Raw genomic sequence first — 27,021 nt, forward strand, 5'->3', positions numbered from 1 at the left:
AGTTTATGTCTTTTTCAATTTTCCTCCTGGATTTTTGTCATAATGTCTCAACCAGCCTCCTCATCTTGCTTTCCTCTTCTCCTTCTTCTTCTTTGATACCACCAAAGGAACTTTCTTTTGGAAAATGCTAAGTTTCTCTTCAGCTTAAAACCCTTCTATATGACAGTCAATTAGGAAAGTATACATTAAAACTATTTAAAACACTATGAAAAAGTCTTTTAAACTTTATACATAGCTGCTTTTACTATTATCTGAGAAGTACTGGGGTGCCTGGATGGCTCAGTTGGTTAATTGTCCAACTCTTGATTTCAGCTCAGGTCATGATCTCAGAGTGAGATCAAACCCTGAGTCAGGCTTCACACTCAGTGGGGAGTCTGCCTCTCTCCCTTTGTCTCTCCCTCTGCCCACCCCTTCCCCCATACTCACACTCTCTATAAAACAAATCTTTAAAAAAAAAAAAAAAAGGACAAGTTCTTTGTATCTTGGAAAGGGAAAATAATTTTTAAGTACTTACCTAACACTAAGTGACAGGATAAGGGGAAAAAGAAATATAAGATAACAAAGAAGGAAACAAATATATTCTAATTATTCTATATATTAATGGTGCTATGAAAATACATACCAGACCAAATATACATATATAGAATGGAAATATGTGAAAACATGATGAAAAAAAATTTGGAAACAAATTTCTTTGTTTACACCCTATTTACAACTTCACACAGTAACAAAGTTATGTAAATTCTGAGAAAATGAAAAGGTAAGGAATTATTATTGTCACAAATTATATTATAGATAAAGGGCTGATATCTAAGATCTATAAAGAACTTCTCAAACTCAATCCTCAAAAAGCAAATAACCCAGTCAAAAAATGGGCAGAAGACATGAACAGACACTTCTCCAAAGAAGACATACAAATGACTAAGAGACGCATGAAAAAATGTTCAACATCATTAGCCATCATGGAAATACAAATCAAAACCACAATGAGATACCACCTTACACCAATTAGAGTGGCAAAAATGAACAAAACAGGAAAACAACAAATGTTGGCGAGGATGTGGAGAAAGGGGAACCCTCTTACACTGTTGGTGGGAATGCAAGCTGGTACGGCCACTCTGGAAAACAGTATGGAGATTCCACAAGATGTTAAAAATTGAGCTACCCTATGACCCAGCAATTGTACAAATGGTTTATAAGAATAAAGAAATAGTTTATAAGAATAGAGAAATAGAAATGAACTTTCAGAAAGACAAACAAGTGGGGGAGGAAGGGTGTTTACCACTCTTGCTGTTTGGCTTGTTTGTGAGATGTGTATCAAATGTGAACAATGTGAGTTAGCAGCCTGCAGGAAAACAGACCTAATCAGAGACAAGAGCCCATGGTACATATTAAAAAGAAATACAGTTGAATAAAAATAAGAAAAAGCATAGGCAAGTTTTCAAAAGATTTTAAACATAAAGCAAAAAAAGTAATTCTGCAGTAACATACAAAGACAATGTTTAAAGAACTTCCTGGAATGGATGGATGAAGAAATAACTGATGTTAGAAGACCAAAGCTGGAAAGACCACTGTACCAAATTCCTAGTTAAGATTTATTTATTTGAGAGAGAGAGAGAAAGAGAGAGAGAGGGAGAGAGAGTGTGAGTGTGTGCAGGAGCAGGAGGGGCAGAAAGAGAGGAAGAGAGAATCTCAACCTGACTCCACACTGAGTGCGGAGCCCTACATGGGGCTGGGTCCCATGACCCTGAGATCATGACCTGAGCTGAAATCAAAAGTCTAATGTTTAACCAAATGTATGACACAGGTTCCCCAACACATTCCTAGTTAAAAGATGAGAAAGAGACAGAGACAGAGAGATCCTGGAAAAAAGGAAGTACATTAGCTTTATGATGCCACCTAAGAGAAAAAAGTTGTATTATTTTTCACCTTTTTCAAATGAGTTGAGAAAATCAACTTACTGAATTAACACAATTAATTCATGGTGGCCTAGAATGGAACATATCTATCAATGTAGTCATCATTAAAAACCAGTGGTTATGTTTTATACAATGGCACAAGTGATCTGTCTAAAACAACAACACTGCAAATTTCATCTGCAGGCAAGTATTTTAAAAAACTCTCTTAACCAACATTTCAGTATTTCCCCAACCTAAAAAGGCTAAAAACTAGATGACTGCACCTAAAACAAAAATGTTAGATCTTAAATTTACCTTAAACACTGAAACAATTGTGGGTTAATTAGGTTTTTCAGAAATACACTTTCAGAAATACAATTCCTTTATCTAACAGCATTAAGTCAGTCAAATCACATCATATTCACTTATAAAATCTCTCTTAAATTCATCTCTTCCTTTCCATTCTTACTGTTATGCCTTAGTTCCAGACTATCATGACTTATTCCTCTATCTGGTTTGATGCAATAAACACCTAAATCACACCTCCAATTTCTTCCCACTCTATGTTCCAGTTATCTGCCAGAATGAAGTTTAAAAAATTCAAAGCTGAACATCTAATTTCCCTGCCGAAAATCTATCTCTAACATCTAGAAAAGTTGAAAAACTTTTAGCGGAGTCTTATTTCCTTTTTCTCCTAATCTCCCTGCCAGCTCTACCTCCCACAACCTGAACTCCATGTATACTGAATTACTTTCAAGCTGGTGCCTCAGAAAATACTGAGAGATAACACTAGCCATTAGCTACCCACCTAACAAGTCCTATTATTTAATAAAAATAAGATGACAGCCATGTTCTGGTAAACAAACTGGTGGTGATCATCTGAGGAGATAACTACTGTATTTCAGTTTGGTCTTCTCTCATTTGTGACTTGCTTGCATTTATTTTTTTACAAGTTAGATTTTTATAATAGAGAAGATTCAAAATACTCATCAATTAACTGCATCAAATATTTAAAGCAAATGCTTAGACACAAGCAGCATCCAATGCATAAACAGCCTGCTGGTCTGACTGGGTGAGGACCAATGCTAGCTATATTATTGTTTTCCTAGAGACTCTCACTATGTCCTCAGGAACCTTTATGGGTTTGAACATGTCTAAAAATTTTCATGAGTTCCAACAGATGTTGTGACAAACATACAAAGGAGTACCTGACCCAGTATTGACAATCTGATAATCTAATTTGGTCAAAGCAGTTAAAAAGAAGTCTCTAGGGAAACATTACATTAAATTTGCATTTATTAACCAGGTCAGTGGTCTAGTTACTTCAATTACTCATGTATAGTTCTGTCTTAGAGCTAGCTAAGGAAGTACAATTTTTTAAAGTGATTTTAATATATGATATACCAGAAAGTATACTATTTTTTTCTCCATTTGTGTTTAATGAATGAGATACATAATCCTTTTGTTTGAACTCACTGAAAATTGAATAGCACTCCACCAGCGAATAAATGGTTTACTAATAGTAAACCATTAAACAGTTTAGTCTATGGTCCATGTCATGGCTGCATTAAAAGCAAATACAAAATTGTTTTCCCTAAGTAGATTCTTTTTCTGAAGTATGGAAATAGTGTGATGATCATGTGTCTATGTGACTTCTTATTAATGATTTTCATTACACTCCTCTGTGACTTTGATTTATAAAATATTTCAAGTTAACAGAAATAATGACTCATTTAACAGCTTACATGCCTTGCTATTCCAAAAATGAAATTAATATAGGATATAAAAGGACAACATTTATGAAATTAAAGTGACATTTTGTCAGAATAATGTTGTACGCTCTTACTTTCTCCTGTAATTGTTAAAGTTCTTAGATCATTTTCAAATGGCTGTCACATTCTTAGGCAAAAAATTTACTTATTTTTACTCTCAGGCTTTACTGTCACAAAGAACTACCAGATGCTGAGTAATTATAAACACTTTATATTTACTTGAACAGGAGTAACAGAAACATAATGAACTTCAAGAAGAATGCATCAATGCTAAATAAATTAAATAGCTATGAAAACAAGTCACAATGCATTAAAATTACTAGTAATGCCTTCATCTTCATTTTTCCTTGCTAGTCCCTTAAATATAACTCTTCTATAATATCATCACTTTGACAATTCATGAAGCTAATTCTTTTTTTTTTTTAAGATTTTATTTATTTATTTGACAGATAGAGATCACAGGTAGGCAGAGAGGCAGGCAGAGAGAGAGAGAGGAGGAAGCAGGCTCCCCGCCGAGCAAATAGCCCGATGTGGGGTTCGATCCCAGGACCCCGAGATCATGACCTGAACTGAAGGCAGAGGCTTTAACCCACTGAGCCACCCAGGCGCCCCCATGAAGCTAATTCTTTACTGACTTCCTGTTCTGCAGACTTCTTCCCAGAAATGATACTTAAACCTATTAACACTTGGGGCACCTGGGTGGCTCAGTCCGTTAAGCGTCTACCTTCAGCTCAGGTCATGATTCCAGAGTCCTGGGGTCGACACCCACATTCGCGTGTGTGCCCGTTCTCTCTTTCTCTCTCTCAAATAAAATAAATTTAAAAACCTACTAACACTCAAGTGTCTTTTACATCAAATTAAAAAAATAGTAACTAACTAAATGAAGTATATGTTGAAGACTCTGCATTGGAACTGTTTTTGCTCTCTTTTAATAGTGGGTTCCTAGTTTTATAAATTTGATAACCTATTAACAGTTAAGGTTCATTTATTTAGTGAATCTTCTTTCTCAAGATTTTATTTATTTGAGACAGCGCATGCAGACAAGCAGGGGTGGGGGCAGAGGGAGAAGGAGAGGCAGAGAATCTTGAGCAGACTGATGTTGAGTGCAGAGCCCCTCACGGGGCTTGATCACACAACCCTGAGATCATAACCTGAGTCAAAATCAAGAGTCAGACACTACTGATTGAGCCACGCAGGTGCCCCTACATAATAAACCTTCAAGTACAAACAATATGCAAGTACTGTAGACGTGAAAGAAACTGACAAGGTCCTTGCTTTCACTGGGGATACAGTTGATAAGAAGGGATTGGCATTAATCAAAACAATTAAACATGTAATTTTAAAATATGATAGGGGCGCCTGGGTGGCTCAGTGGGTTAGGCCTCTGCCTTGGCTCAGGTCATGATCTCAGGGTCCTGTGATCGAGATCCACATCGGGCTCTCTGCTCGGCAGGGAGCCTGCTTCCCCCTCTCTCTCTGCCTGCCTCTCTGCCTACTTCTGATCTCTCTCTCTCTCTCTGTCAAATAAATAAATAAAATCTAAAAAAAAATAAATTATGATAAATGTGACAGAAAAGAAATATAAGGTGTTATAACATGTTTGAAATAACTGAAAAGTCTAAACTGAAAAGGTGATGTCTGAGTTATGATCTGAAGTATGAATATTTTTTTAAAAGATTTTGTTTATTTATTTGACAGAGAGAGAGACAGTGAGAGAGGGAAGACAAGCATGGGGAGTGGGAGAGGGAGAAGCAGGCTTCCCACTGAGTAGGGAGCCTGACTTGGGACTCAATCCCAAAACCCTGGGATCATGACCTGAGCTGAAGGCAGCCGCTGAATGACTGAGCCACCCAGGCACCCTGAAATATAAATACATGCTATTAAAGCTAGTGAGTGGGGAGGAGAGGGCATCTCAGGCAGAGGAATCAGTATACACAGAACTCCCAGTGTTGGAAGTCATACAGGTAGACACAAAGAGCAGCCTAATCTATTAAAACCATCAAGAACTTTCTATTTTCCACAAACTGCGGATCTGTTGACTTATATTTCAGTTAATGTATATGGCAGATTCTGAGCTGTTAATGTATTAGTTTCATAGACCCATATTCCACATAATAATCGTTCTCATCCTCTTTATTATTTCTCAAAAAATCTGATGAAAACAATATAGAGTATTTCTTAGTGTTTGGTGATCTTTCTTCAGTATCTATAGTAGAAATCCCTACCATGAGCTCTATGATTTTGGTAGAGACCTCTGATTTTCGTCAAGGGAGTCCTCTTGGAAACTGGTCTTTAATAAAACTGAAAGACCCCAGGTGGTGAGGATGATTCTGAGTGGTGATAAAACAAAAATGTGTATAAAGGATTCCAAACTTCTACTTTATATTCTAATGATTTTAACTTGCTTCTAGATGAACAACATCAACAACAACAGGAAACCAGTTTCAGAGAGAAAGGCTGTAAGTAAATTAGACTAAAACACCAACCTCAATTTGGCTACACAATTTTTAGTATTTATTGATCTATATTTAAGTACACCAATCCTTGTATTTACCAGGACTACATTTTGTAACTAGCTTATCTTGGAGCATTCAACTACAAGTGGATATTCTATGAAAATCTAGAGAACTAGGTGATTATGCCAGGAAATCAGAGAGCTGAGAACCAATAATGAATTTTCTTATTTCATTGTTCTCATTTTCATGTCTCACAAATAAGGGGGACCCAGATGGAGCTGAGGTGTCCCAGAATTCTAAGCCAATCTTAAGGGTTAGTCAAATTGGACTTAATGGAGGGTTGTGATTACAGAAATCAATCAGGTCAAAAAGCATATAGGAGATAGAGTTTAGAGGAATTCTTGAAGCTGGAGATGCAGCCACTTTTAATCGAGCACACATAGCATTTGGCACTAAAGGGAAAGCACTGTTAAGAATACTAACTGGGGATCCCATGCTGATAGACTTTCAATAAATTGTACTCTGACAACAGGGCAACAATATGAGGTTTTATAAGAAACACTCACAGTTACAATAAACATTTATACTTATTTCATACCTTACACAGTGTAGGCTAGTTATTAAAAACTCGGGCAACATATTACACAGTAACTTTTTATAAGAAAACATAGGGAAACCTTTCTTTTAATTCTCAGAGTTAAAGAGCAATGCATCATCTGCACCAACTCTTTTTTTTTTTTTTTAAACTTATTAATACTACAAATCTTGAACTGATAGTGTTTCCTTCCTTGGATTAGCTGATTGGAAGTTCACAGCCAATTCTGTGACTCATTTCTAGCAATTACTCAGAAATCAGTGGAATATTTTTTGCTTCCATATTTCATACTGTCTTCATGTTGTTATGTTCTCTTCTCTTTGACATCCTCATTTTACCTTGTTGTTCTAAATTGTTTGTGACACAGTCCTTTGCTTTTGAGGGAGAAGAGAAAAATGGGATATAAATAAAATATGTTAACCTAAATAAATGGAAAATAACAGTTTTTCTTACAAAAGAGGAAAACAAATGATTTTTGCTTATTATAAAACAACATATGCTCGTTTTATTTATTTTTAAAGATTTTATTTATTTATTTGAGAAATAGAGATTGAGAGAACGAGTGGAACGAGAGGCAGAGGGAGAAGCAGACTCCCTACAGAGAGGGGAGTCCAACTCACAACTGGATCCCAGGACCCTGGGATCATGACCTGAGCTAAAGGCAGACACTTAAGCAACTAAGCCACCCAGGTGTCCCATATCCTCATTTCAAAGGAAATCAAATAAGAAAGAAGACCATAGAAGAAAATAGTAAAAACCTCTCTTAAATATCCTCTCTTCTTACATCTATAACTGTTTAGTGCTTTTTCCTCTTCTAAAGAGGATTATATATATACACACACTCATACCATAATAGGCACACACACACATATCTCTCTATATAGCCACACACATATAGACATAACCTCATATACGTACATATAAGTATGCATGAATACACATAAGTAAATAGTATCATGTTCTGTGATCCAGTCTCTAAATTTTTTTTTTCCCTTAACAACTTGCAGGGTTTGTAATTGCATTTCAGTACATGTACATCTCCCTCTTTCTTTATCTAGTAGTCCTTTGTTGTGGATATGACCTAATTTACTTTACCAGTTCTCTACTGAGAGACATTTGGGTGGCTTTCAGATCTTTATTATCCTACACAATTTTGCAATATAGTACAGCTTTGCTCACTTGTTCAGTTATATTCCTGGGCTAAATTCCTAAATATGGATTCACTGGGTCAAAAGCACTCCCATTTAAAATTTTGGCATACGTTATTTGATTATCCACCAAGGTCTTTATAATTTACACTATCATGAAAAATGTATAGAAGAAATTGCCTACCTCACCATACCTTTTCTAATTCTTTTGAATTATTAATCTTTTACTCTTTTTCTAAAATAATAGATGAAAATTTAAATAACACTGATGTTTTAATTTTTATTTTTGTCTGTTCGCAAAGTACAGAATCTTTGCAAATGTATATTGATATTAATCTTTCTTCCATTTTGAATTTCCTCTTTATGTCTTTTGCCTACTTTCATCTTAAATTTCTAATGTTGTTATTATTGATTTTAAATGCTTCTAATTATGGTGTGAGATAAGGATCTTTTTTATTTCAATAAACTAGTAAATATCATATTTAAAATATCTTACTCTAGTCTCACTGAATTGGAATGCTGCGCTTAGTAAATCCTAAATTTCCACATACATGTGGCTCTCATGTTTGACAGTTCACAGAACCTTTATTCAGTCCACTGAAAAAGTGATTTGTTCCCAAATTAATATCATGTCATTTGAATTAAAAGACTCTATGTTCTGATTTTTCTTTTAGATTTTACTTATTTATTCATTTAGAGAGTACATGAATGGGAGGAGGGGCAGAGGGAGAGAGAGAATCTCAAGTAAACTCTGCACTGAGTCTGGAGCCCAACGTGAGGGCTCAATCTCATGACCCTGAGATCATGACCTGAACTGAAATCAGGAGTTGGATGCATAAGTGACAGGTGCCCCTGTTCTGATATAGGAAAAAAAAAAAATCTTTTTTCTTTTTATTTCCTTCCAAGTGTTCTTTACTATTCTTACACATATTTTTTCTTTTTTAAAAGATTTATTTATTTGACAGACAGAGATCACAAGCAGGCAGAGAGGCGGGCAGAAAGAGAGGGGGAAACAGGTTCCCTGCTGAGCAGAGAGCCCGATGCGGGGCTCGATCCCAGGACCCTGGGATCATGACCTGAGCAAAAGGCAGAGGCTTAACACACTGAGCCACCCAGGTGCCCCTCTTACACATATTTTTAATCAAACTTTAAGTCAATTAATTCCCAAAAATTCCACTGGGGATACATTATTTTTAAATAAGCCTGTGACCTTTTCTGTCTAAAGTGTTGGAGTTTTCTAAAATCCATTTCAAATTACTTTCAGCCACTCCAATGAGAATATCATTTGAAGGCATACAATGTCTCATAGTTGTTCCCTTAGGGAATCAGCCAATAACTTAGTTCACTTTAGAACACACAAAGTGTCTTAAATTTTGTGGATCAAGGACTTGTTAAGAATCTGATGCAAGTTCTCCCCAAAATGTGCACCTATCCCCAAATCTAATTGATCCTCTTACCCAAAGTTAAGAATTAGTTCTGTAAAATCATCTCTCTAAATAAAAAAGGAAACTTTATTCCATCAAAATTTCATTCTGATGTTTCCTTACAATCTGGATTGTAATGACTACTCTCTCTCTTTATAATCATTATAAATTCTCTGTCTTCATAGTTTTTTTTAAAGATTATTTATTTATTTATTTGTTAGAGAGAGAGAGCATGAGCACAGGCAGACAGAGTGGTAGGCAGAGGCAGAGGGAGAAGCAGGCTCCCTGCCGAGCAAGGAGCCCGATGTGGGACTCGATCCCAGGACACTGGGATCATGACCCGAGCCGAAGGCAGCCGCTTAACCAACTGAGCCACCCAGGAGTCCCATGTCTTCATAGTTTTAATCAAATGATGGGCTTCCTCTTATCCAATACCATTCCATGTTTATCTAACAATTTGATGAAAAGATCACTATACTAGCAGTTTTAAGGTTCATGCCTGAGTTCTTTCTCTGAACATACATGTATCTATTTCTCTGAGAGTTCCCCTTGGTTACTTATAAAATAAGCAAAATATCACTAGTTCTGTTTCCTTCACCAAGATTATCAAGGAAACCAAATACAAACTGTCTGAGTAAGAACTAACTGAAGAGGTAAGGTTTCATTATTATTATTTCCACATTTAAAGGTTCATAATTTATTGAAGACACATATAGACAACATACTGTACGAGATCCTAATGTGGTTAATGGTGGAGACAGATAAAAAATTGCTATTGGTAACTGCTAGAATACATATATACAAAATGCAATGCAAAAGCCCTGAAAAGAAAAAATACTCCTGTGCTTCTAAGACCATACATCCAAGTGGGATGAAATAAGTTTGAAAGGATATTTGTGAGTTTTCCAAATATATAAGGAGGGGATGGTGTAGGGTATAGGAAAAGCAGTTTAGAAGGAAGAAACAGGTTGAAAAAGAAAGGGGTGTTAAAAGGCACAAAGAGCTCAGCACATGGCAAAAATGTGAGGGTGGTGATTTCATGGGGTTTAACGAAAAGGATGAATAGGAGACTTTCTCTGAGGAAGATAAACTGGGCTAGCATTTGAAGAGTCAGACTAAGAAATCCAGATTTTATTTTGCAGGTGTAAAGAAATAATCCAAGGATTTCAGACAAGGGGATGATGAGACTGGGTGGTCTGGAGTATAAAAATGACTGGAGTCAGGAGACATTAAATGCTTAGGGCAGATGATAAGAGCTTGATCTAGGGAAGTAGCAATGGAGAAACACAAGAGATATTTCGAGGTGGGAAGTAAGAAGATCTTGGTTGTCTCTAAGATTTGGGAGTTCAGAGGGGCACCTGGGTGGCTCTGTGGGTTAAAGTCTCTGCCTTCGGCTCAGGTCATGATCTCAGAGGATTGAGCCCCTCATCAGGCTTTCTGCTCAGCGGGGAGCCTGCTTCTTCTCTCTCTCTCTGCCTGTCAAATAAATAAATAAAATCCTTATAAAAAAAAAAGATTTGGGAGTTCAGAGAAAGAAGAATCTAAGGATACTAAGCACTTGAGACCATTAGATGAATGGTTGATAACACATTCTGACATAAATTGTACTATAATTCTTATTCAGAAGACGAAACATACCTTATTTTTCATTTAATCTCCAAGATGGTGTCATGAAGAGCATAGCGATGGTGGTATATGTGTGTATGGGGTCAAGTCAATTCAGCTGATGAGTTTTTAAAATAATGTGAATGCCCTCTTCCTTGGGAAAAATTAGATTTCCTATTTTTAAATGTAGGAAAATGTTCCTTGAGATAAAAATAACCACAACATCTTTTGAAATATAATACAGTGCTATTTGATATAATCCCTTAGCAACATTCCTTCTATGAGCCAGGACTAGCAGCACTGAAGTTATAGACTCACATATTGTATATTTTTAAACATGTAGATGGATAATAAGCTGTGAGAGGGACAAAATTTTACTCATGTTTGACTTCAAGGCTGTGAATAACTACCCAAAGTTGCTAAAAGGATTCAGTCTTTTTAGGTTATTATTCTATGTGATGTTTAAGAACCTTCCCCAAGATACTCTTCCAAAACCATATTAAAGTTTGCAAATAGAAATTAATGACCAGTTCATCATTATGTGTGTATGTATGTGTGTGTAGGAAAGTATCCAATTTGGAAAGTGAAAAAAAAATGTTTTTTGCAGTGGTCTCTCTTGCCAATATTTGGAGATTTCATTAATCTAACACTGTTTTGTTAATATTAGGAAATGAGAAATTTTACCACACCTTTTTGCTGATTGAATAAACCATACATTTTTGTTGATTAAAAATAAATTAATATCTTCACTTACTCAAATTTAAAGATGGAAGCCTTGTATCCATCATCCAACATTAAAAAAAAATTACTGTTTCCTAAAATCCAAAGTCTTAGATTCACTGATGTAGTCAGTTTAAAGTGTAGTCAGTTTTCAGTCAAATACTTTGGTGATGTGAAAGTTAAAGTTTGCATGATGAACTTAGGTCACTTTTTTTAATGAAGAAAAAACACACTAAAAAATGTTAACAAAATTACTAGAGACAACAGAAAAATTTATAATTCAGAATAGAAAAGCAAAAACCTGATTTTTTAGTATTTCAATATTGCAATATAATTATAATAATGAGCATTTCCTTTTATTTAATATATATTAATGTATTTAAAAGACTACTGTTAAATATTTTATATGATAAATGGGATTTATATTGAATACAATGATAGCTTTTATCTTTTTCTTCCAAAATAATTAAATCAAATGTCATCTTCTTGATATTTGTATCTGTCATGTAGAATGTTTTCTTAATACCCAAGGAAACACCTATGCTATCTGAATTTCCAACTTTTTTTTTCCAGTTTATCTAAAAACAAAACAACAGGTCACCCATTTCTCTCATCCCAACTGCATCTCTGACAACCACCACTTGTTTTTTGCATCTGTGAGCTTAGTTTTGTTGTTACTAGTTTTGTTTCAGATTCCAAATATAAGAGAGATACTATTATATATATATATTTCTCTGACTTTTTTCATTTATCATAATGTCATCAAGTTCTATGCATGTCACAAGCAGCAAGATTTCATTCTTTTTTATGGCTGAATAGTATTCCATCATATCTATATACATCACAATTTTCCTATCCATTCATCTGTCAACTGACAGGTTGTTTCCATATCTTAGCTATTATAAATAATGTTGCAATGAACACTGGGATCCATTTATCTTTTTGAATTATTGTTTTCATTTTCTTTGGACAATTACCCAGAAGTAGAATTGCTGATCATATGATAATTCTATTTTTAATGTATTGAGTAACCTCCATACTGTTTTCCATAGTGGCTGCACCAGTTAACATTCCCACCATTGTGCAAGGGTTCCCTTTTTTCCATATCCTCTCTAACACTTGTTATTTCTTCTCTTTTTTTATAATAGCTAATCTGACAGGTATGAGGTAAGATCTCACTGTGGTTTTTATTTGCATTTCCCCGATGATTAATGATGTAGACCCTTAATTTGTATTGAGAATATATAGCTCTGGGTGCCTGGGTGGCTAAGTTGGTAAAGAATCCACAGTCAGTGATCATCCAGGTCTTGATGCTGGGATCCTGGGATCGAGCCCTGAATTGGGCTTCTCCCTCTCCTTCTACCCCTCCCCCTGATTGTGCTATCAAATAAATAAAATCTTTTAAAAAAAGGAATATATAGTTCCTGCAGATTTAGAAATGCACATTACTGACAAGGAAAATATTTTGTTATGTAAAAAGAAGTCAAATAAATAATTAAATCCTTTATCAGTTCAATTGAACAATTACTACATTTTTAAATCTAATTTTATTTATTTTTTTTAAAGATTTTATTTATTATTTATTTGACAGAAATCACAAACAGGCAGAGAGGCAGGCAAAGAGAGAGGAAGGGAAGCAGGCTTGCTGCTGAGCAGAGAGCCCGATGCGGGGCTCGATCCCAGGACCCTGGGATCATGACCTGAGCTGAAGGCAGAGGCTTTAACCCACTGAGCCACCCAGGCGCCCCTAATTTTATTTTTTTTAAAGATTTTATTTATTCATTTCACAGAGAGAGAGAGATCACAAGTAGGCAGGCAGGGGGCGGGATGGAAGCAGGCTCCCTGCTGAGCAGAGAGTCCGATGCAGGGCTTGATCCCAGGACTCTGAGATCATGACCTGAGCCCAAGGCAGAGGCCCAACCCACTGAGCCACCCAGGCACCCCGAACAATTGCTACATTTTGAAGAACTATTGGTTAAAGTGATTAATTTGACATTAATATCTCAATTAGTTTTCTTGGTAACATACTCATTCCTTGTAATTTTATTATTTCAAATTACTTTTATGTTAAGATTAAAAAATGAATCTACCTTCTTAGATATAACTTAACACAAAATTTATTTCAAATACTTACATCTTCATAGAATCAAAAGACTTGACCACAAAATGTGTGGGAATTGTCCCCTTCCTATTTTACAGATTTCTTCATTAAACCAAGCAAACCTCTTTCCCATTGCTTTACAAACTGTAGTCTTGAAAATTTCAGTCAAGACAATAATATCTGGAAATGCTAGGACACATGCTAAATATAGCCTTTTAAAGGACATATTTTTCTTGGTAGTCCATAAAGAATCATTCATCCATCCATCCATGAGGATTTTTCAGAGACATTAACTTGACAGACAACTTAAGTCCTCCATTTGAATGATAGCACATGCACACAGGAACACACACACATACACACTTTGCACATGTCTCACACTTCTGTTCCCTTTTAAAAGATCATTGAAGGGGCGCCTGGGTGGCTCAGTGGGTTAAAGCCTCTGCCTTTGGCTCAGGTCATGATCTCAGGGTCCTGGGATTGAGCCCCATATCAGGCTCTCTGCTCAGTGGGGAGCCTGCTTCCCCACCCCCCCGCCTGCCTCTCTGCCTACTTGTGATCTCTGTCTGTAAATAAATAAATAAAATCTTTAAAAATAAAATAAAATAAAATATCATTGAAAACAACATGAAGTACTCTGATTAACTTTAACTCTCTGAACATTGTTTCATATTTATTATTGTTTTATATGCAATGTACAAACTCAACAAATACACTGATTTGTTTGCCTCTACTGTGATAATTAACACCAGTGTAACAGCCAGGATTTCAAAAATTAAAAATAAAGTTAAAATTTCTCATTGTTTCCAGAGACTATGCTGTCTTTTTTTTTTCTTTGAAGGACTTAAACCATATCTCATTGTTTGTTTATTTGGACTTTAGGTCCTATGGTATCAATCAATATAACATTCATGTTTGGTTTTATATATTTCTTGATGCTGTCAACATGCCCAGGTTCTGCGCACATTTATTTTGGGAGCACCTACTATCTTCACTGAGGCAGGAGACCAGGGTTTCAGTCTTAGCTCTGGCACTCATAGTCACTGTGCTACTGAACAAGTTACTCATAACTTCTAGGGCTCAATGTTCTTATTTATAAAGTGAAGACAATATCATTTCATTTCAGTTTTGTTAATGGGTTCAAATAAGTTAATAAATGTGATTTTTTGATAATTTTAAGGCATTCCTAACCATTCTCCTAAAAGAATGAAAGCAATATCCATGCCCTTTTTGCAAAGTACATTTATTTACAAAAGCAATTCTATCAAGGGAAAGCTTGACATGTAATGAATGAGTGTTTGGGAAATACATGAGTGATGTAAAGAATTTTAAGTCCAATAATTCTTAAATAGAATAAGAATTATTTATCAGATGAGCTACAGTGGAAGCTATGTGTAAGTATTATACATCTTTAGTTTTCTGTGAACCATTCAATTAACAAATTACAAATGGAACAATTAATTAGTGTAGCGAGCACAGCAAAAAATAAATTTAAATCAATGATGCAATACCTCTACTCCAATTAGCTTATTTTCCCTCTTCACCCTCTCAGATATATTCTGTTTTATTAAAAAATGAATTTAATTAAGAGACTCTACAAAGTCAACCAACCCACAGATTAATCTAGAACTCTTGTTCTTATTTAATATTTGTTAAAATCTCAGTCTCACAAATGTTTATAGCTCAAACATACAAAGTGCCATGCTTGCCTTTATTCCTCCACAGGGGGACCACATACATAGTGCTCTACCCAAGTGGAGGACATTTACTTTTTCAAACAAAATTTAACACAGCATGCGGGCTTTAGCAGTCGGAGGTATAAAAATGAAACTTGCATATTCATTTATGAATTTTTGAAATCACATCAATCTTCAAAATTTAAATTGATCTGAATAGTGACTATTTAAACCACAATTCTCATTCTTTTTATTTAACAGGTATAAGAACATCACCACAAAAAATGTCCAGTAATTAAGGGTGTGAGGAAGGCAAAGGGTATGAGAAGTATTGGGCATATCAGGGTTGAGATATTCCACTCGGCTGGATTTCCTTTTGTACACAACACACAGAGAGACTTGCTCATAAAAAAGAAAGAGATAAAGAGAGAGGAGGAGGGAGGGAGGGGAAAAGAGAAAAGGGCACAGAGATAGATGGAGCCCGGAAAGGGGGCAGACAGAAAGACACACATTTGAACACTATTAATATTTCTGGATAAACCCAACCTACTATCAATTACAGTTAGACAAACAACTGTCAATCACAACTGAACAAACAGCCCCAAGTTTTCCTGTTTCTGGATGCCCACCTGATTTACAGTTTACCCATCATGTAGATACATGGCTTGGATGTGTAGTCCTTCAATGGCTGCCCACCTCTAAGGTTAGATAATGAAATCTTATTTGTGTGCATTTTGTGTGGGGCAGGGCAGTCCTTGCTTAGAGGGCCTGGGACAGGGAAGAAAAGAGCTGTTTTGGGGTTGCAGGGAAAGGGCCCAACTTCCACCTCCATGCCTGAGTTAAGAATCTGAGCTCAGTTCTCAGAGTAGCTGTAATTGGTTCTTTACACTACTCATTTCCTCAGAATAGGAGCAGTTGGCTTCTATTAAAACTCTGGGCGACATGCAGCTTCCTTGCCCTATCTTCCAGAGCACTTTACATTAAGGGGAAATCACTATAATCAAATCTCTGCATCTTTCCTGCTGCTAAATTAAACGAGGTACTTTCTTCCTGGGATTTTGCAAAGACAACTGGATGGATACACATATAGCGAGCACACATCACATACCAACACAGTGTAACTCCCACAGAGTCTTTGCTCCCTCCTTCCATCCCTCCCTTTTCCCTCTCCTGAGGATTGCTGAACATTTTGCTCCAAACTCTCCAAGTCACCCACGTGTTTGTTCTCCCCTTTAGCTGTTCAATTTACTTTCTGACAAAGAGAAACTGAGTTGTTCTCAGGCTTTGAGCTGCAATCCTGGAACCAAGCTGTCTCCCCCATTCCCAGTCACCATCAGATCTGCCCCACCAACCCCCCTCTCACTGGGGAGAGTGGAATGATTACTGGGAGTCTCCCTGGCTCAACAACCCCACCCCTTTCCTTCGCTCTTCCTCCTACCACAACAGAGCAAACTGAATTTGCCTGTTTAGTCCCACTTGCCAGGGTGGGATGGAAGTGGGTGGGGAGGGGATGGTGGGTGGTAGAGACTACTGGAAATCTCTCATTCTCTTTCACACACACACACATTTAAACTGTACTTTCAGGGTCTCTTACACACAGGTGAATCCTAACACTCTCAAGCAAGAACAAACACGCCCCTGCTTTCCCTCCCCCAATTCCCAGAATAGAATTTAGTCCTGGGTCCTAGATTGCTAGTGATAAAGAGACCACGAGGAGAATTTCAGAACTGGGGAGGTGACCCCTTGTCTGAATGGGGGAGGGGGCGCTCTCCACTCACCGCCTGAGTCCCTGGAAGGAGGAGGGCCAGGACATCCTGGATTTCTTTAGGCCGGGCCGGTGGCCGGTCTCCACGGCGTAGGAGGTGCGGTCCATGGCACGGCAGTACAGGTAGCGCTCGGTGTCCGAGTAGCCGCGATGTCGGACCCGGCCGGTGGCCCCGCTGGAGGCGTAGCGGCCACGAGCAGCCCCCGGAGGCGGCGGTGGCGGTGGCAGAGGGGGTGGCGGTGGCGGCTGCAGCGGACACTGAGGCTGGGGCTGGGGTGAGGACGGCGGTGGCGGGGGCAGGTGGTGATGAGGGTGCAGAAGGCGGAACTGGGGCTGCCGGAGCGGGTACTGGTGGTGCTGCTCGTGCCTCCAGAGGTGCTTGGGGGCTTTGAGTGTGGCCCCTCCGGCGCCGTCGCTGCCCTCGTCGCTGCCCGCACGGGCCGGCACGCTGCTGCCCTCTGCCTCCATCCTGGCTCGCACCTCCGAGCCCTGCTGTCCAGCTGGTTTCACCGCGCTGGCCCGAGCGCCTCCCGGATGCTGCTGCTGCTGCCGCAGCCGCTTCTGAAGCCGAAACAGAGGCTGGGCTCAGCTTCCCACTTGAAGCCACCAGAGGCTCCGGGCGACCGAGAGAGGGCTCTGCCAGCGGGAGGGGTCACAGAACGTGACAAGGCTCCCTCCAGTGATTGTGGCAGAGATACACTCCTGGGCTCCCCAGTTCACCAAGACTAGGACGCGCGGTGCGGTGCTTCACCAACAGCCGGTCCCTCCTTCCTCCCTTTCTTCTTCCCTTCCCTCCTTTGGGCGCCTGCAGCAAAAGCAGGGACTGTTAACAGCTCTAGACGCAGAAAAAGCAGCAGCAGTAGTGGTAGCAGCCTCCTCAGTCCAGAGCGCCTGAACCCTGAGACCAGAGCTGCTGAAAAGTTGGACAGCTCCTGACTGGTGAGCCAAGCTGCGACTTTCTCCAAAACCACTCTAGCCAGTCAGAAGTCAGACCTGTCCTCCTGATCCTTCCCCTCCCTGTGCCCCCGCCTCCCTCCCCCCACTGCCCTCCACTGCCCCAGAGCTTTCCTCTGCACCTCCACTTGCTTCAGTCTTCTTCAAGAAATGGAGTTCGGTGGTTCCTGTCGGATTCTCACAGCTTTTTGACGATGAGCACCATGTTGGGGCTTCCAAAGATAAGGGATGTGACCTGGCAAAGTTGCTCAGAATGGTTTTTGTGCAGGTTGTTGAAAATTTGGATCTGGGTGAGGACCCAATATTAGGATTATTTCAGCCTCTTTCCCTGACAAAGGTTTAAATACTGTATGGATCTTTCTCATAGCAGAGGGAATGCCCACTATTTCCTCTTGAAGATCTTCTTCCAGCTAGTATCTCATGTTGCTGCTGCATCTGTGATTAAGGTCCCCAGGAGTGGTCCTAGCTGGAAATCAAAGTGAATGGTTGTCAAGACTGAGATATCTGGCTACAGTTAAGGTTGGGGAACCTTTTCCATTACAAACCTGTTTATCTTCAGGGGTTTCTTCTGTCAGTGCCTGCCTGCAATTTTGTCTTTCTGCCACATCCAGCAGAAGAAGACAGCTCAATTACCAAAGCGTTCAGAAACATGTATCACTATTATTCCACAGAAATCAGAGTCATATATGGCACTAAAATCCAAATTCCTTTGTCTTCCTTTATTTAGTATTTTCCTGCAATATTGGCCATTTTTGAGAAACTACAAAGTTTCAGAGTAATATATGTTCATATAATATAGAGTAATCTATGTACATATGTACATAAATCTTCTCGTACCTTTATTATTATTATTATTATTAAAGGTTTTCTTTATTTATTTGACAGAGAGAGAGAGAGAGAGAGATCACAAGTAGGCAGAGAAGCAGGCAGAGAGAGAGGGGGAAGCTGAGCAGAGAGCCCAATGTGGGGCTCCATCCCAGGACCCTGAGATCATGACCTGAGCTGAAGGCAGAGGCTTAACCCACTGAGCCACCCAGGTCCTCTCTTCTTGTACCTTTTTACATTTTAAATTATATTTAATTTTAGAATTAGACTTTATGGGAACTAGCACTGTAACATCCATTATTTGAAATACAGTTTTATTGATGTCTTACAATAGTTTGTTGGCAGTGTAATTAATCTATTTACCAGACACAGTCAATTTTGACACACTTGAATATATATATTTTATGCATATCATATAATGAATACTAAAGTACCAGAATCAAGAACCATTTCTCAGACTCTGCAGAGTGCTGGAAATCCAAAGCCCTCCATATAGTGAGTGCTCAGTGTACAAGCCATTGATGAAATACCATCAATGAAAATAAGTGCTCACTTTGCTCACTGTTCTTTCTCTAAGTGACAGCAATTAAATTTAATGCTTTGCAAAAATGACACTTGGCATTTCTACATGGGTATCTTTCTTTCTCCTCCTTCTCTCATTCTCTTCCTTGTCCTCCTTCTCCTCCTCCTCCTTCTTCTCCTTCAAAGTGAGAAATGTCTCCTCCAGCATTTCAGTATTGGCATTTTGCCCATAGGGCCCATGTACAAAGCCTGAGAAAGGCTAGGTCTTGAGAGGAACAAGGCATTCCCCTAAGTATCACTTCCCTCTATGTAGCACTGAAAACATACTTGACTAAGGTATTCTTTCTCCCCTTTACAGACACAAGTGTGACTAATGGCAGTGGCCAAAGTATTTTCTATGCCTAGGAAGGCACTGAGCTGGTATCTTTCCAAACAAGAAAGGAGAGAAAAGGAAGTGCTTACAGTATAAATCATTTTTCAAATTCATCGCATTATTAGTACCTGGAACTATTCCAAAGAAGTATACAAATTTCTTTTTTCCTCTGAAATTCTTGCCACCTTTCTCCTTGGTTGAGTCATGGCAGAATATCTATCTGAAACTTATAATCTCACTTTTCAAACACTAACAGTATAAACAAGTAGTTTGTGATCTTCTTCTTTCCAGAATAAATAGAATTATCCAAACCTACCCTGCTTCTCACTGTCAGTTTCCTCCTTTTTTAAATTAATGAACAATTTCTTTTTCTTATAGTCTTCATTTATTTTTTGTAAATGATTCTTTCATTTTTACTATATAATTACAAGTCAGGTATATTTTTAAAGATAAAGATAAAATCATTTATCAAACTAAAAAGCTTTTGCAAAATAAAAGAAACCATCAACAACATGATGAGGCAATCCATTGAATGAAAGAAGATATTTATAAATCATACATCTGATAAGGGATTAATATCCAAAATATATAAAGAACTTACATAATTTAATGTCAAAATAACATACAACCCAATTTTAAAATGGGCAGAGAACTTGAATAGACATTTTTCCAAAGAAGACATACAGATGGCCTGTAGGCACATGAAAAAGTGTTCAACATCACTAATCATCAGCAAAATGCAAATCAAAACCACAATGAGATATCACCTCACACAAATTGGTTATTATCAAAAAGCCAAGAAATAGAAAGTGCTGGTGAGGCTTTGGAGAAAAAGAAACCTCCTATACTGTTGGTGGGAATGTATATTGGTGCAGCAATCATGGAAAACAGTATAGAGATTACTCAAAAAAATTTCCAAAATAGAACTGCCATGTGGTCTATCAATTACACTTCTGAATATTTCAATGAAAATGAAAACACCAATCCCAATAAATACATGCACTCTTATGTTTATCACAGCATTAGTTACAAAAGTCAGGATATGGAAACAACACAATTTTCTACGGATAGTTGTACGTACACACAATGTATATGTATATGTACACACACACACAAGCACACATACACAGTATTGTAATACACATATTACTCAGTCAAGAAAGAAGGAAATCCTGACATTTGCAAAAACATGGGTGGACCTTGAGGGCATTATGCTAAGTGAAATAAATCAGAGAAAGACAAATATCATATGATTTCTTATATGTGAATCAAAACAAAAAACCAGAAACACACACATATAGGAAACAAATTGTTGGTTACAAGAGTGGGGAAGGATTGGGGGGGATGGGTGAAAATAGGTGGAGGGGATTAAAAGGTACACATTACCAATTATAAAAAAATAATTCATGGGGATGTTATATACAGCATAGAGAATATAGTGAACTATACTGCAATAATTGTGTATGGTGGTAGATGGTATCTAGACTCAAGGTGGGAATCATTTTACAACATACAAGAATATCAAATCACTATGAAGTATACTTGAAACTAAAAGGATATTGTATGTGAATTTATACTTCAATAAAAAAATCATAAGAAAATCATGTAAGTACCCATGTCCCCAGTGTGAGAGTTTTCAACTTCTACTATAATTCCAGGAGATTACTTACAGTAGTAGTTTATTGTGTGACCTTTGAGGTAAGACAGCTTAGGTTCAAATCCCCCACTTCTTAGTCATGTGAACTTAGCTCTAAATTACTTACCCGCCATGTCTCTTATATGCAAAGTAGTATTATTATCCGCCTCACAGGGTCTTGTGATGACTTAATAATACTTAGCACAATGCCTTATGCACAGTAAGTACCTAATAAAAGCTACCAATTTGGATCATTCCTGATAGAGCTGGAAGAATCCTAATTTTGATTTTACTCAGTGGTTTCTAAGCACAGTTGAACCTAAGAAGTATCACCTTGGAGACCATTAAAAACTTCTGATGTTAAACCCCAGACCAGTGATTTCAAACTGTGATGTTATCCGAATCACCAAGAGAACAAGTTAAGAACACAAAAGCCCAAGCTCCTTAAAGCAGATAGAGTTTGGGACTTTGTACTTTTACCAAGTTGGCCAGGTGACTCTGAATCCAACTAAAATTTGAAAGCCATTGCCACACCTAAACAAATGAAATCAGTATTTCTGGGGGAAGATCCCAGATGACTGTGTTTTTAAAAACTCCTTAGCTGACTTCAATATTTCAGTAACTACTGATCCAGAACTATTCCCTTACTAAACAGTTGCAAAATTACTTTAGATTCTCTTAGTTGACTTGTCCACATGACTCAAATACTTTTTGGCAAACCTAGTTCAAGAGTCCAGAGCTCATGAAAATATACACTTTCTCTATGACTCTTGTTGTCTCTACGTTAAAAGAAAATCTTACATAGTTAAAAACAGAGACTTCTAGTGTTCCACTTCAAAACTCTTTTCATTAATCTAAGGGTTGTGCCCTCATACTTAAAATAACCAAAAATGGAAATAATCAATGGGACATCAGTTTTCCATACTTATACGTCAAATAAATGATCTATTTTCCCCACTGATTGACCGTAAATGTTGTTTTATAGGTACAATCTGAGAGGGTATTCAAACACTACTGGGTTCATATGGGGCCTCCTTGAAAGCTTTTACCACTCATTATCAGCACATCTGTATAAAAAGTAAAAAATTCTAGTAAATGATCAGTGCATTTTTCCTGAACAAACATAAATAATAAGTTAGTTGGTGCCATTACCATGGTACAGAGATTATACACCATCACCACCACCACCCTTTTTTGCCAATGAATTTCAAATCTGCCCTAGCAATCTAATCAATCACTCAATGTTCCGCTGGACAATTAACAAGGAAGAACATTCCTGTCAATAATGATGGAGAGTTCTGGCAGAAAGGATGTCAATAAAAAAGCTAAGGGTGAGCAAGGATCATTTCAATTCAGAACACAGAATTAAATATAAGTCATGATAACTAAGGGTCCACTGTTATCTTCATGATGAGAGGAAGATTTAAATGAATCCTTCTTTTTGCATATATCCTAGATATACTGGAATACACATGCTCTGTTATTTGTTAGGACGTGTCAATCTGATGGCAGTCATCATAGAGTTGGAAATTTTCATCATCAGATACTGTTTCTCACAAAGCCAAACTGCTGCCTCGTTAGAAATACCTAAAGATGGGGCGCCTGGGTGGCTCAGTGGGTTAAGCCGCTGCCTTCGGCTCAGGTCATGATCCCAGGTCCTGGGTTCGAGCCCCGCATCGGGCTTTCTGCTCAGCAGGAAGCCTGCTTCCTCCTCTCTCTCTGCCTGCCTCCCTGCCTACTTGTGATTTCTCTCTGTCAAATAAATAAATAAAATCTTTAAAAAAAAAAAAAAGAAAAGAAATACCTAAAGGATGCATTCAGAGTCTTAGATTTCACCCAAGTCTTCAGGGTTTTTCAGAAACAGGGTTAAGGCCTTTCTTGTGGATATATGAAGGGCTTTTGGAATAGTAAACATTTATACATATATTAAATATTGTTAATATTACCACTTTAAGTACTAGTACTAAAGTCCCTATCCCATTGTTTCCATATTTTAGATCATTTTTAGTAATTTTTTTTCTCTAACATGAAACAAAGAGCAATATGTGATAAATGTTGAACTAAGAAATGCTACATTTGAGCACATTTTTCTGTGATTAGCGCACTGATGGAAATTCAGCAGTAACTGCTTGGCTGGCCCTACAGGTTTCAGTACTACCAGAAACTAATCTTGTAACTTTCTAACAACACTACTCCACTTGTTAATTCAAGCTGAAAATATTGGTTATGTGTCAGTTCCCATGCAGACTTCAGTATTTAATTGATGAGCATGAAAAAATACTTGTCCTCAAGGAGCTTTGTGTCTTTAAGGGAAGTAAACAAACAGACAAACAAGTATAACCCAGGGAGAGAGACAGAGTGTGTAGGACATAGGTGTGAGACATAAATGGGGATATGTAATGTCTGGTACACAAGAGGAACATTCAATTTGTAAGGGTCAGTGGGTCTTCACAATGAGGAAGCTAATGCCAAGACCTCAAGAACAAGGTGAAATCAGTTAATTGTACCTTGTATGAACATGTATGTATGACTGTATGTTTGTTTTGGAGAGCATCAAAGGTAAACGCATAATGGGAAGAAATTGGCACTGGCAAAATCTCAGAGATGAGGGGAATTCTGGGGCACTGGAAATTCAGGAAATGTCAAGTAATTTTATGAATCCCTAAGAAGGACAAGTAGTTAAGTATGCAAATATCTCATAACAAATCACCTTTTAGAAAGGGTGCCCTAAAGGCAATATATTTACGATGTGTAAATTATCAAAAGGCGCCCCTCTGTGTGAATCTGGTAAGTTGGAAGCAAACAGAGAAGAAATCAAGGATATGAGAGGAATAAGGAGAATAGCAGATAATAGGCTGTCCCTCAGAAGAAGCAGATTGAACTCTAAGATGCAAATGGAAGGGCTTTCCTTAAACCAGACCAAAGCCAACATTTCCATTGTGATAGCAGAGAAATAGGAAATGATGAATTTCTGATGGAAGTTAATTGCATTTCTCAAATATTTAACTTTTGGCATTCTTCCAAATAATTTTCATACCCCATTTTATTTAATCCTTACAACAATGTACTTCTTCACATTTTAACAATTTTGAAAATCATAAGGAGTCTTTCTAAAGAGACTAACAGGACTGTGCAAATCTCCTGCAGATGTTGAGTGTGACCCATGTGATCTTAACTCTACATAGAAAACATCTGTTGCTCATCGTCTCAACATTAATTTATTCATTCAACCAATGCTTATTGAACACTTAGTATGTGCCAAACATAGGATCTGGAGGAAAAGAACTGAATAAAACAGTACAGTTTTGGCTCTCCTATTCTAATTGGAAGAAAGAGAATAAAAACTCAAACAAATGTGTAAAAATGCCAGATGAGGCTAAGTGCTATAAGGCAAAGAGAAGCAAATTGAGAAGTTAGCATATGATGTTTGGGAGTGAAGGAAGTAAGGGTGTCAGCCAGCATCCAAGGCTATGAAAAATGCAAGTGCAAAGTTATTGCCATAGCAGCAGCTTGCCATATTGGGGAGTACCAAGCCAACCAGCGGCCTGGGGTAAAGTAAAGGGGAAGCTATTTGGAAATGAATTCAAATCAAGGAGGGCCATGTTGGAATAGTAAAGATTTCTGATTCGTTATTTGTATTCAAAGAACAGCACCTAGTTGAATTTTAGACTTAATTACATGAGATTTAGACACCTAATATTCATTTAAAATTTCTTCAAAAGACTATACTATATTGCCTCACTGAAGAGATAACTAACTCCATATGTAGAAACAATAAAAAATATGCCTGGGAGACAAACATCTATTGTAAGTAAAGAAAATATTTCTTTCAGGAAGAAAGACTGCACTTCCGTACTTTATTATAAAGCAAAAGATATTCATAATACTTGAAGCTGTATATTGTTTAATCACTGAAGTAACTACAAAATCATTTCTGATCATTCACCAGCAATACACTTAAAAAGACTAGATATTCCCTAATCCTGTGGAAGATGTTACAGAACTTTCAAAGTGACTGATTCATGAGACCTGAAGGATGATTACTCAGGTGCTAAATGTCCATCTGTCAAAAGCTTCTAGCTGAGTTTTAAAAGAGCATCCTAGGGGCGCCTGGGTGGCTCAGTGGTTAAAGCCTCTGCCTTCGGCTCGGGTCGTGATCCCAGGGTCCTGGGATCGAGCCCCACATCGGGCTCTCTGCTCAGTGGGGAGCCTGCTTCCTCCTCTCTCTCTCTGCCTGCCTCTCCGCCTACTTGTGATTTCTGTCTGTCAAATAAATAAATAAAATCTTAAAAAAAAAATAAAAGAGCATCCTGAGCTTCTAATATTTGACAATTAAATTTTAAAAAGGAATCAACATGCCTTGAAATGTCACTCTCAATCTCAAACATGCAAAAGAGATTATGAGAAGTAGCTTGTTACTATGAAATTAGGCCTAACCTACCAAAGGCCAAAAACAGTTAGGACTTTTTCAATTATTTTTTTAAAAAGATTTATTTTATTTGAGAGAGAGAGCACATGAGGGAGAGCCTGAGTGTCGTTAGTATGGGTGGGGGAGAATATCCAAGCTGAGTGCTGAGCCTGATGCTGGGCTCTAACTTGGGACACTGAGATCATGACCTGAGCAAAAAGCAAGAGTCAGACACTTAACCAAATGTGCCACCCAGGCACCCCAAGAATCTTTAAATTCTTAATGTGAAGAATATTTAATCTCAGACTTTAAGATGCTGAAAAGTGGGGTGCCTGGGTGGCTCAGTGGGTTAAGACTCTGCCTTTGGCTCAGGTCATGATCTCAGGGTTTGGGGATCAAGCCCCACATCTCTCTGCTCAGCGGGGAGCCTGCTTCCCCCACTCTCTCTGCCTGCCTCTCTGCCTACTCGTGATCTCTCTCTGTCAAATAAATAAATAAGATCTTTAAAAAAAAAGGATGCTGAAAAGTAACAAGGTAGGCAGGGATACAGCAAAATGTATTCATTTTCCTTTAGAAAATGTACATTTAAAGTAGTTTTCTTATTTTATAAAGCCCCTATTAAATTGACTATTGTAATTAATGTGTTTCTTAAATAAAGGATATCCAGCATTAACTCCAGTTTACATCTAGGAAGTGGAGGCTGATAGTAGCAATTATTGGCCTAAGGTCAGATATTTGTTTGGTTTGAAAGCCGTAACTTGAGCCCTTGCCAACCTCAGTCTGAAACCTGTGATCTTGCCTAGATGACAAAGGGATAAGGTAAATACAGAAGTTTTTAAATTAAAATGTCTATGGATTGGGGCGCCTGGGTGGCTCAGTCAGTTAAGTGTCTGCCTCCAGCTCAGGTCACTATCCTAGGGTTCTGGGATTGAGCCCTGCATCGGGCTCCTTGCTCTGTGGGAGTCTGCTTTTCCCTCTCCTTTTACCCCTTTTAATGCTCTCTCTCTTTCAAATAAATAAACAAATAAAATATTTTAAAATATCAATGGATAAATTGTTTAATAATATCAGTGGATGGGTGGTTTAATACAAAATTAGAGAACTAAAAAGATATAAGCTGAAATATCAGAAATATCTTGTGTG

At 37.7% G+C, this 27,021-nt stretch overlaps 1 protein-coding gene across 2 annotated transcripts in view; it reads right to left on the bottom strand.

Annotated features, from left to right (window-relative positions):
• The window catches only part of PDE4D (phosphodiesterase 4D), a 1,258,413-nt gene that overhangs the window by 882,581 nt on the left and 348,811 nt on the right, over window positions 1–27,021 (bottom strand). Inside the window, exon 1 of one of the 2 annotated variants that reach the window (XM_047729069.1) lies at window positions 17,174–17,724. The exons of the other annotated variant lie outside the window; for it this stretch is intronic. Coding sequence (XP_047585025.1) covers window positions 17,174–17,628 — 455 coding nt within the window. The 5' untranslated portion in view covers window positions 17,629–17,724. Of the gene's footprint in view, window positions 1–17,173; window positions 17,725–27,021 lie in introns of those variants that run through there. 2 annotated transcript variants of the gene reach the window in all.

The sequence above is a fragment of the Lutra lutra genome, chromosome 5, assembly GCF_902655055.1.
Source record: "Lutra lutra chromosome 5, mLutLut1.2, whole genome shotgun sequence".
Taxonomy (NCBI): domain Eukaryota; kingdom Metazoa; phylum Chordata; class Mammalia; order Carnivora; family Mustelidae; genus Lutra; species Lutra lutra.